This window comes from Rhinatrema bivittatum, chromosome 5, assembly GCF_901001135.1.
Source record: "Rhinatrema bivittatum chromosome 5, aRhiBiv1.1, whole genome shotgun sequence".
NCBI lineage: Eukaryota > Metazoa > Chordata > Amphibia > Gymnophiona > Rhinatrematidae > Rhinatrema > Rhinatrema bivittatum.
Genome location: NC_042619.1, coordinates 291903518 through 291915924, shown reverse-complemented (window position 1 = coordinate 291915924; position 12407 = coordinate 291903518). Strand labels below are relative to the sequence as shown.

General features: G+C 39.5%; 1 protein-coding gene across 3 annotated transcripts in view; it reads left to right on the top strand.

Moving 5' to 3' along the window:
- The window catches only part of SLC25A37 (solute carrier family 25 member 37), a 122660-nt gene that overhangs the window by 85741 nt on the left and 24512 nt on the right, over positions 1-12407 (top strand). For 2 of the 3 annotated variants that reach the window (XM_029604119.1, XM_029604118.1), the window contains exons 2-3: positions 7672-7900; positions 8350-8406. In XM_029604119.1, the coding sequence (XP_029459979.1) occupies positions 7672-7900; positions 8350-8406 (286 nt within the window). The remainder of the gene's footprint in view (positions 1-7671; positions 7901-8349; positions 8407-12407) is intronic. The other variant, XM_029604120.1, reaches the window with a different exon arrangement.

The following is a 12407-nucleotide window of genomic DNA, read 5'->3' as shown; positions in this document are numbered from 1 at the left end:
GCATTCCTGCCACTCCGGAAGTGCCTCTCTCAGCTGCATGGTTTCTCGGCAGAGTTCCCTCTGCGGGGCTGAGGGGAGGCTCCTCTTCCCCTCCCTCACTCTCCAGCGGCTGAAGACCCGCTCCTTTGTCTCCGCGCATGACATGTGCATCCAAGGGTCCAGTAAGAGGCGTCGTCGAGGGTGCCACTGGGTAAGGTTCCCCCTCGGTTTTCACTTTCGTCCCATCCAAAAAAGGAAAAATGTTTTTGCAGGAAAACAAAGATTCAAATTGCCCACGGAGCAGACGCCGAGCTGTGCTACCGTGTGGCCATCTTGGATCCGCCTTCTCATTAGTTTTCCAACCATAAAATTTAAACCAAAATTTTTTTTAAACCAGAAGCTTTTCAGAACTCATGCAGAAGTAAAACCAAATGTCAGTAAAACCCCCAAACTCCAAGGCATTTATATTAGATTGTTCAATATAAATGTTGTATTAATCATAGTTCTACTCTAAATCACATGACCCAAATGCAGAAAAACTGTATTGTAGGTATCCATCCTAATGCAATCCAATACTTTAAAGAAACACAGTACAATCAATGTCAGCATTCATTCTAGCATGTGCCACAGTTTTCAGTCTGTAAATTAATCATTGTTCCAACTGTAGTAAACACTTTCATATCACCTTCATGCATCGAACACACAATAATATCCAATATGCTCGATTGCAGATCAACACAAATGGGTTTAGGTCCTATACAGTAATTGACCATAGGAGCTTCCTGCTGAAGATTCAGTATACAATTGCTGTGTTCTGCCATCTGTTTTCTAGAAGATCCAATAGTTTTCCCTATATATATATAAAATAGGGAACTAGCACAAGCAACAAAATAAACCATAAAAATGGAATGACAAAAAAAATTTATATCTCAATTTAATCAGCTGGTAACACTTAAAAACCAGAAATAGGTCCTTGTACAGCTTGAGCACAAACAGAAGACCTAATGCAAATGACAAAGCTGTTAAGTCACTGTCAACGTCTTCCTTAACAATGGAATTCTAAGCACAAATCAGAAAGTCCCTAAGATTGCTGGCACATTGGAAAGTAAAAATCGGAGGACATGTAAAAGTTGAATGGACGTTTTTTGTAAATTTGTAAAATTGGTGGCTTCCAAGATGGCAGCACGCTGAGTCTCGGGATAAGCAAGGATCCTTGAAGCTCCGTCAAATAACTGAATTTCCTACTCCATAATGCCTGCGAAAAGGAAGGGAAAAATTCAGGTTTACCCGTCGGTATCCCTACCATCATCGACTGTGCAGCAAGAGATCACCACCTTCCTTAGCTCGACTGCAAATCAACCAGGAAATGAAGATCCTGATGTGCCAGAAGGAGGGAGAGCTCTGCCTGTGCCGGCGGAGGAGTTGTCCTTGAGCCCCGACCTAAGGCAGGCACTGTTGCAGAGGACAGGGGAAGTGTTGCAGCCCAGACTGCTAGGTGAAGGAACCTCTTCCGGACTGATAGCAGAGAGACCAACTTTGACCGCGGCTTCGATAGAGCCAGGACAATCTTTGGCGGTAGCCACGGGGATCCCAAACAGTGGTGGAACATCAGGTACTGGGCTGAGATCAGAGGTGACTGGGAATGCCCCCATGGAAGGATCCCTGCTACCCTCCATAGAGGGAATACCGAAGTTTGAACCCCTGGTAATCCCTGAGCGTCCTCAAATCGTCACATTTGCCACTTTGTGGGACATGATGGCTGGGTTTGCGGCTACCTTTAACAGCTTTAACATCCGAAGCAGAAAGCCTGTGAGGGAGTCAGTTGGACCGTTAGATGATCGAGGGGTTAAAGGAGTACTTAGAGAAGATAAGGCCATCGCGGGAAGATTAAATGATTTCTTTGCTTCGGTGTTTACTGAAGAGGATGTTGGGGAGGTACCCGTAATGGAGAAGGTTTTCATGGGTAATGATTCAGATAGACTGAATCAAATCACGGTGAACCTAGAAGATGTGGTAGGCCTAATTGACAAACTGAAGAGTAGTAAATCACCTGGACCGGATGGTATACACCCCAGAGTTCTGAAGGAACTAAAAAATGAAATTTCAGACCTATTAGTAAAAATTTGTAACTTATCATTAAAATCATCCATTGTACCTGAAGACTGGAGGATAGCAAATGTAACCCCAATATTTAAAAAGGGCTCCAGGGGCGATCCGGGAAACTACAGACCGGTTAGCCTGACTTCAGTGACAGGAAAAATAGTGGAAAGTGTTCTAAACATCAAAATCACAGAACATATAGAAAGACATGGTTTAATGGAACAAAGTCAGCATGGCTTTACCCAGGGCAAGTCTTGCCTCACAAATCTGCTTCACTTTTTTGAAGGAGTTAATAAACATGTGGATAAAGGTGAACTGGTAGATATAGTATACTTGGATTTTCAGAAGGCGTTTGACAAAGTTCCTCATGAGAGGCTTCTAGGAAAAGTAAAAAGTCATGGGATATGTGGCAATGTTCTTTCGTGGATTGCAAACTGGCTAAAAGACAGGAAACAGAGAGTAGGATTAAATGGGAAATTTTCTCAGCGGAAGTGGAGTTGACCGTGGAGTGCCTCAGGGATCTGTATTGGGACCCTTACTGTTCAATATATTTATAAATTATCTGGAAAGAAATACGACGAGTGAGATAATCAAATTTGCAGATGACACAAAATTGTTCAGAGTAGTTAAATTACAAGCAGATTGTGATAAATTGCAGGAAGACCTTGTGAGACTGGAAAATTGGGCATCCAAATGGCAGATGAAATTTAATGTGGATAAGTGCAAGGTGATGCATATAGGGAAAAATAACCCATGCTATAATTACACAATGTTGGGTTCCATATTAGGTGCTACAACCCAAGAAAGAGATCTAGGTGTCATAGTGGACAACACATTGAAATCGTCGGTGCAGTGTGCTGCGGCAGTCAAAAGAGCAAACAGAATGTTGGGAATTATTAGAAAAGGAATGATGAATAAAACGGAAAATGTCATAATGCCTCTGTATCGCTCCATGGTGAGACCACACCTTGAATACTGTGTACAATTCTGGTCGCCGCATCTCAAAAAAGATATAATTGCGATGGAGAAGGTACAGAGAAGGGCTACCAAAATGATAAAGGGAATGGAACAACTCCCCTATGAGGAAAGACTAAAGAGCTTAGGACTTTTCAGCTTGGAGAAGAGACAACTGAGGGGGGATATGATAGAGGTGTTTAAAATCATGAGAGGTCTAGAACGGGTAGATGTGAATCGGTTATTTACTCTTTCGGATAGTAGAAAGACTAGGGGGCACTCCATGAAGTTAGCATGGGGCACATTTAAAACTAATCGGAGAAAGTTCTTTTTTACTCAACGCACAATTAAACTCTGGAATTTGTTGCCAGAGAATGTGGTTCGTGCAGTTAGTATAGCTGTGTTTAAAAAAGGATTGGATAAGTTCTTGGAGGAGAAGTCCATTACCTGCTATTAAGTTCACTTAGAGAATAGCCACTGCCATTAGCAATGGTTACATGGAATAGACTTAGTTTTTGGGTACTTGCCAGGTTCTTGTGGCCTGGATTGGCCACTGTTGGAAACAGGATGCTGGGCTTGATGGACCCTTGGTCTGACCCAGTATGGCATTTTCTTATGTTCTTATGTTCTTAGAATACTCAAGTTTCCACACAAATGCAAACTCAATTAAATACGCTATCCGCTAAAGTTGCAAGTTTAGAAGAGAAGGACTCCGGGGCTTTGAACTTTAAGGCGGCTACAGTTAGAGACAGAGAAGCTCTGGCGAAAAGGATTGAAACCTTGGAAAATAAAACCAGGCAATTAAATCTACGAATACTAAACTTTCCCAGAGTTATTGGTGAAGCTCCATATACAACATTGAAAAGGTTTATGGGGAAATATTGAATTTTCCCCAAGATGATATTCCATCAATTAACAAATGTTATTTCCTTCCAAAGTTTGCAGTAACATCAAGTGGACAAAATTGGCAGGGGAATCTAACTGAAATAATTGAAAACTCAGCCGTAGAAGTTTTGGAAAGAGCTATGCTCCTGGTGTCCTTTATTTCCTTAATGGATATTCAAATTGTTATGAGAAAATATTTTAGAAAATTTCCAGTAACTTTTATGAATGCCAGTATTAAGATTTACCCTGACCTGGCCATATCCACACAATGTAGACATAGGGGTTTTTTAGCTCTACGTCAAGAAGTAACGGGTTTAGGTTTTTCCTTTTTGTTAAAATTTCCGTGTAAATGCGTCTTAAGGAAAGAGAGTGAAACTTTCATATTTTTTGCCCCAGAGCAATTAAAGATATTTATAGATCTGAGGAAACCAGCCACATCTACCCCCACAAATATATAGTTTTCTGGATAGCGTGTTAAGCTTTTTCCTTTGTTTTGAATATTAACCTTAAAATTCTCTCGTTAAATTTCTGGGAGTCTGATACTATTGATTTATGGTTAAAGTGGAAAAGATATGTGTTGTAGATAATAACCTCTTAGGAGGTAAATTTTTCTTATTTCTTAATTTTCTGATGTTATCCATGTATTTTCAATTTGCAAAAATGTTTGTTTTTGTAATAATAAATTGATGAATAAAGAATTAAAAAAAAAAAAAAGGTGGAATGGACAGATAACACTGTCCAAAACTGTAAAATAACATGTTTAATTTGGTGGGCTTGTGAAGAAAAAGGAAGTACCCAAATCAGTCAACAATCAGATTCATGAGTTCTAGAAACAGTAAATTCCAATTACTGTAAAGAGCCCATTTATATGCTCTTTTAATACAATTGAATGGATAACCATATTCCAAAAGAACACAAACATTTCTGCTGCTTGTGTTTTAAATTCTTGCATAGAAGAACATAGATGTTTTAATCGTAGGAATTGCTTGTTTTTATATTGGGCAGAAAATTACGATTTTGTCTTTGAAATACGTCCAAGGCTGCTGCTTCTGTTCTATTTATCTCTCCTGTGGCACTGCTTAGCATGCAAAGTGTCATACAGAGATAGATGGGATACAGTCCCTGCTTTGCAAAGTTTGCTTTCTAAGCAGGACAAACAGAAGGGAGAGTTTCTTCTGTCCCTCCTGTTATGTAATCTCTATTTATTGTTCCTAAAATTAATTGTGTTTTAGGGGCAGTTGGTATTTTCTGTTGCTTTGCCAAAAGACCACTGACTCTTGCCTGTGCAGTACCAGTTTATATATCAAGTGAGAATGTCACTGAAAAAGGTTGTGTTCTCTGGCTCTGGCTACTAATAGGCAGAGATAATTCACTAGTCTGGACTGGTATACAAGGACTCAAGGAAAGGAAGTTAACAGGTAAGGCTAAATTACACCATTCTTGAGATATAGGATATTTCAACTTAAAGCACAAGTCTAAAATAAAATTTTTTTCTACACACTAATGTTTACAACCAGCTTATTACAGAATAAATTCTGTAATGGATGTGATGTGTAATGTGATGGAAAAGCATTTTCTTTCTGCTTCTTTGTGCTTCCAGCTCAGTTGGAACCATAAGAACATAAAAAATTGCCATACTGGGTCAGATCATCAAGCCCAGCATCCTGGGGCGGATTATAAAAAAGTACGTGCGTCCGACGCAAACAAGAGTACGCCAGGCACGCAAAATCGACAGCCTGTGCGCGCCCCCAACCTTCTGCTCCCTTCCCCTACCTAACCCACCCCTCAGCCCTATCTAAACCCCCCCTACCTTTATTATAAAAGTTACGCCTGCCTGAGGCCAGCTTAATTTGCGCACGCTGGCCAGCTGCCGGCGCGCGATTCCCCGGCCCGGGAGCAGTTTCGGAGGCCTTGGCCCCGCCCCAGGAACGCCCCCGACACGCCCCCCCAGGAAAGCCCCGGGACTTAGCACGTTCCTGGGCTTGCACGCGCTGCCGAGCCTATGCAACATAGGCTCGGCGCATGCAGGGGGAGCTTGGGGCAGGTTTTCGGGGGGTACGCGCGTATCTGCCATTTGGATGCCCAATCTTCCAGTCTCACAAGGTCCTCCTGCAATTTATCACAATCCGCATGTAATTTCTACTCTGAATAATTTTGTACCATCTGCAAATTTGATCACCTTGCTTGTTGTATCCCTTTCCAGATCATTTACAAATATATTAAAAAGCACTGGTTCAAGTACAGAACCCTGAAGCACTCCACTGTATTTTCACTCCTACTCTGTTTCCTGTCTTTTAACCAGTTTGTGATCTACGAAAGGACATCGCCTCCTATCCCATAACTTTTTGGTTTTCTTAGAGGGACTTTGTCAAAAAGGCAAATATAATAATGTTAGGAATTATTTGGAAAGAAATAGAGAACAAACTGAAAATATCATAATACCTTTATACAACCTCACCTCGATTATTGTATGTAGTTCTGATCTCCCCATTTCAAAAAAGACACAGAAAAGGTACAGAGAAGGGTGACAAAAATGATAGCGGGTAGAAATGCTCCCTTAGGGAGAACGGCTAAACAAATTAGCGCTTTTTAAATTGGAGACAACTGAGAAGGGATATAATTGAGATATATAAAATCATTAGTGGAATGGAACAGGTAAATAAGGAATGGTTGTTTACCCTTTCAAATAGCATTAGGATTAGAGGACATGCCGTTAAACTAACAACCAGCAGATTTAAAACAAATCATAGGAAGTTTTTTTTTTTTTCACTTAACGCACAATATAAAGCTATGGAATCTGTTGCCAGAGGATGTGGTCAAGGCATCTAGCATAATGGGCTTCAAAAGAGAGCTTGACAAGTACCTGCAACAAAAGTCCATAAACAGTTATTAGCCAGGAAATCTTGGGAAAGCCTGTGCTTATCCCTGGGAGTGAGATACACGAAATAGACCAACTATTGGAGATCTGCTGGGTACTTGTGAACCAGAATAGCCATTGTTGGAGACAAGATGCTGCGCTCAATGGACCTTGGTCTGTCTCAGTTTTGGTACTTTTGATCTTAAATTAGCACATAATTTATAGCCCTTCAGCTGGAAATAGATGCTAAGATTTTTTTTTTTAATATCAGTTTCTGTGTAATTTTGTAAGTGATTTTATACAAGTATAATTTGCCTTAAGCAATCTAAGATATGTCTAAACTGGGACCTAAAAGATTTAAACTTAAAAAAAGATTACAAATATTTACACATTTTTATTGTAATATGTAATGAGAAATTTTGAAATGGCATGGATGGGCAAAGTTGAAAGATACATAAATCCTCACAATATAGGTCTTGGAATCAGATTGAGTAATTGTTGTCAAAGGAAATGTGAAATAAAAGGACAGAATCAGATATGTAGATGCCCAGTGTTAGGATGATCCCATTCTGAAAGCACAGCCTCAAAATGCCAGTAATTAATTCGGGTAGTATATGCGTTATGCATGAGAATGCTATAAGGTTTACAGGCTATAGTTATCTTTCTAGAAATGCATTTTGTATTTTGAAATGCCAGAATGTCTGCAAATCAGAAATAAGGAAAATGGTTAAATTAAAACATTAAAAAGTATTTTTTGTCTAAGAATATGTTGATCTGCGTAACTACTTTTTGCATTCTGTTACTTGTGTTATGTTTCATGTACCTTTGTGCATTATACAAGAAAAATATAGATTAATTTACAATATACATATTTTATTTGTTTTTTTCTCTTACAGACACGTATGCAAAGCTTACAGCCAGATCCCAAAGCCCAATATAAAAGTGTATATGAAGCTCTTAAGAGGATTATCCACACTGAAGGTTTCTGGAGGCCTTTACGAGGAATCAACGTAACTATGCTGGGGGCTGGTCCTGCCCATGCGTTTTATTTTGCCTGCTATGAAAAAATGAAAAGGAGTTTGAGTGATATTATTCGGCATGGTGGAAATAGCCACATAGCAAATGGTATCTGACCATTTTTTATTTGTTGTTTTTTGTAGCAGGCATAGAGATTTTAGAGTTGGGATTTAGGTTTGGGCTTTATGCTTTGGATCGCCAGTCTGGTTTTTTATGAGTAATTAAATTCACAAAAAATATCTAAACCATAGTTTTTGGAATTAATAATATCAGAAAATGGCAGCATCCTTTCTTCTACACTCTACAGGGAAAAAATATTTGCATTTCTTCTTGAAATTAAATTTTGCTTTTCAGCAACAGAAAAGGCATACAGCTAAGTATACAAACTCAGAACAAAGTGAGATTACATTTGATTTAGCTTCAGAATTGCTCTGTCTGCCAGTTATGCTGTAGCCCTAATGAACTCTCATTTTACCATTATCTGGCTGCAGGATGCCTCCTCCCATACTACGCCATATACTGTGTGAGTCTCACTAATAACCTGTTTTGTCTTTCAGGAGTAGCAGGGAGCATGGCCACATTACTTCATGATGCAGTAATGAATCCAGCAGAAGGTAAGACTTTTAGCCTAAAGGAAATGCAAGTAAGGCAGGGAAAAAAGAGTTGCTTGGCAGTTGATAACCAATAATTATACATGACTACACTTCTTAGATTCACAAAATATGAAACTATATTTAAGAGCCCTATATAATACATCACAGAATACTACTGCTTGCAATTAAAAACTGTAGTGTACAAAAGCCCTATTATGTATCCCCCCTGTCCCCAAATATGATAATTAGTACTAACACAGCTGCATATGCAATTATTTAATTTTGCATGCAAATAGGAGCTAACAAATTGTTTAGCCATTTTGCCTTCTTTGCAGAGCAGGATTTAAGAATTTGGCACTCATAGGCAGTGGTGGAGATTGGCAGGTGGGAGACTCTGGAGATCGGAAAGTAGTAAACATTTCTGCCCCCCTCCACCAACACCTTCCAGAGTCCCAGAATGCCACAGCAGCATTCCTTTAAAGTGGACTGGAGCAGACCACTCCTTGGTATAGTTGCACTCTTCTTTTGCCTATGGTGCCTTCAAAATTTGGCACCCTAAGAAAATGCCTATATTGTCTATGCCTAAATCAGGGCCTGTCCCTATGTACTAATAACACAGTCGTTAGGACACACTCAGCTAGTCAGATTTACAATGAATATGCCTGAGATAGATTTATGTGCGCAACCTCCCCTGTATGCAGTTCTATCACATTGATATTCATTGTGGATATCTTGAAAAGACAATTGTCTGGGGGGTCTTCCAGGACTGGATTGAGAACCACCCCTTGGTATTATAATTTATGAAAGGACTGTGGCATTCCAAACATCTGGTCAGTAAGCCTCCATTACCTTGGGACCTCAATGTAGTCCTAGCTCAACTTACAAAGCTTAGTTTTGAACCTCTTGAGTCGGTGAACTTGAAGTTCATCTGAAAATTGTTGTTTCTTGTGGCCATCACTTTGGCATGAAGAGCAAGTGAACTACAGGCTCTGGATTAATACTCACCATGGGGTGAATTTTCAAAACATTATGCATGTAAAAATTTAGCATATACACACATAAGTAGCCACTATTCACAAATTCCATATTTTAAAGTTGAAAATGTGTGTATTTTCACTTTTGCATGCACATATACATAAGTAAAAAAGGAGCAGTCTAGGGCTGTTCCAGCGCGGGGCTAACATTTATGCTATTAAGTTGCTATTTTAAAAAATGCACACACAGATTTGCCAACTTACTTGCATAATTTTGCACCAGATAATTATTTATTTAAAAATATTTATAATCCAGTATTCCTGTACTAAGCGGCTTAGAATCATACCTAAACATTCTTTTAATAAAATAAAAAAAAAAAAACATATAAAACATACCATCAACAAGCAGAATATAAATCAATTAAATACAATTTAAAAATAAATACATTATAAGTGAAAACATACAATTCAATAGATAAAATACATATTCAGTAATCCTGCACCCAAGAACTATTGAAAAGCTTCTGAAAATAGGATTGCCTTTAGTTGTTTCCTAAATTTGACTTAGGGCCACATTTTCCAATATCACATTGGTATCGCATGCGATACCAAAAAGGGGTGTACCTTAAGCTAATAAGCATGTGTATTGCGAATTGCACTATCAGCTATGCGAAAGGCTGTTATGGCAAATTGCACTTTTAGCCCAATTTGGGCTACATTGCCAGTATATCGCGGTTCACGATGTCTCCTGACAGGCCTGTTTTAGAGAGAGGGAGAGAGAGAGAGAGCGAGCACCTTTGAACACCATGCACAATATTTTAAACTGTACCTAACAGGGAGCCAATGCAATGATGTAAGCAACAGGATCACATGCTTCCATGGGGAGCACCCTAATACTAGCTTATCAGTTGCATTTTCAAATAACTGAAGAGCAACAATCCTTTGCCAGGCAAACCAGTATACAAAGAATTACACTAGTCCATCATGGTTAGTACGAATGCCTGTACCACTGAACGAAAATCCTCCTGGAAATAATAACCTTCAAACGGCGAAGTAACCTTAATTTATAAAAGCCAGATCTCAAAACTCCCCTGATTTGAGGGACAAAAGATAAATTGGGGTCCATACTGACACCCAGATAGATCCCTGACCATATCTGAGACTGTCACAAATACTCCCTCGAGAATTAGCCCGTTACCATCCTCTGAGAGTGGGCATTGACTCACTGAGTGCCTCCATTTTACTGGAATTAAAGAATAATTGTTTTTTCTTTAGCCGTTTATTAATTATATTTAAAGCTATATTAATCGACTAAACTGTCTCCGCCATATTACCACAAACTGGAAAACATAATTGTATGTTATTGATGTCGATTTAAAATTAGGCCGAGACTGTCCATAAGCTGGCATAACGGTTACAAATAAACAGTAGGGGGGAAAGGGTCGACCCCTGGGGGACACTTGTATAACAACTTTGCCATTTTGATAAACTATCCCCACTTCAGGCTTGAACAAGCTGTCCAGACAAAAAAGAGTGAAAATAATTCCATACTACTTGCCCTGTACTCAGGTCCAGTAATCTATTTAGCAAAATTCCATGATTAACATTATCAAATGCGGATGTAATAACCAGAAGAATCAGAATCACTGATCCACCGTGCTCCATTTCACATAATAAAAAGTCAGACAGTGACAACAAGAGGTATTCAGTGCTGTGTCCTGCTCTGAACTATTAAACCTTGCTAAGAATGTTACCCTCTCTCAGAAAATCATTGAGTTACTCCAAAACTGCCTTTTCTATAACCTTGTTTAGGGATGCCAGGTTGGAGAATGACCTAAAACAAGCCATTTATTTCCAGGGGGATTACCCTTTTCAAAACCGGACGAATTACAGCTTTATTTAAGAAGAAGGGAAAGCCCCTCAGTGAGTGACAAATTTACCATTTGACAAAAAAGTTCTATAAACTAGTCTGTTAAACTACAAAAAAATCCAGAAAGAGCAATTATCTAGAGGAGAGCCAACATGGGTCACGTTCTGCATAATAGCCTTGGAAACGTTGACATTTCAATTATACTCCACTAGTCCCTCTCTCCTGTGATGGCTGGCTTCCCTGGGATCTGACAAGCCCTTTACCTATCAACCCTGCTATTTTGTTTTCACAGTGATCTAGAAAACCTTCACAATCCCAAACCCACCACATGTACCTCAGACCTTGAAGATTCTAATAACCCATTGATGATTGAAAACAATTCTAAAGGGCAAGGGCAGTTAGTTTTTTGATTGAAAATAGACATGTTTCAGAGCTAGGAAGCTGGAATGATAAGATGACCTCATCTGAGCATAGACTGTCTGAGTAGACTCCGTATGGAATTTACATCATTGCCGCTTAGCCTGGTGCATAAGGTGTTTATGTTCTAATAGCTCATTACTAAATCGGGGTATTCAAGGATGCACTGACTTGGATGGTTTCTCTCTCAGTGGGGCAACTTTCTCAATTATTTCTCCTGCTACTTCCAGAAAGGACTCAGTAAGGGCAGAGACAGAGGTATATGACAAACGTGGTTCTCTTAGCTGCAGTCTTCCTTAACCAGGTTCGGGTCAACAGGACCCCACCTGGGTTTGTTAGTCACTGTTAATTTCCTACTGGAGTCCTGCAGAGCAAGGTCCAGCTGAAAAGTTATTAAATAATGAGTTGACCGTCGTAGAGCTGACGGGCTTCAGTCGTAGATTTGACGCTAAATCCACACTTGGCATATCAATTTGTATTATCAATAGTTCCAAAGTATGCCCAGCATGATTTGTAGGGCTATCAATGATCTGCACTAGATAGAATAAATAAAAAAATAGTAAACCACTGGGGCCAGCAGTCAGTTAACACAGATTTTAAAATCTATAAAAAGTGTTCTTTTACTTGACATGTAGACTGGTAATATAATCTAATATAAGGATTAACTTGGCCCCTGAAGTACCAGAGGGGGGGGGGGGGGGGGGCAAATAAAGTAATCCCAGTATCCAGTCACCAGTTCTTACTGTGATGCCTCACATCCA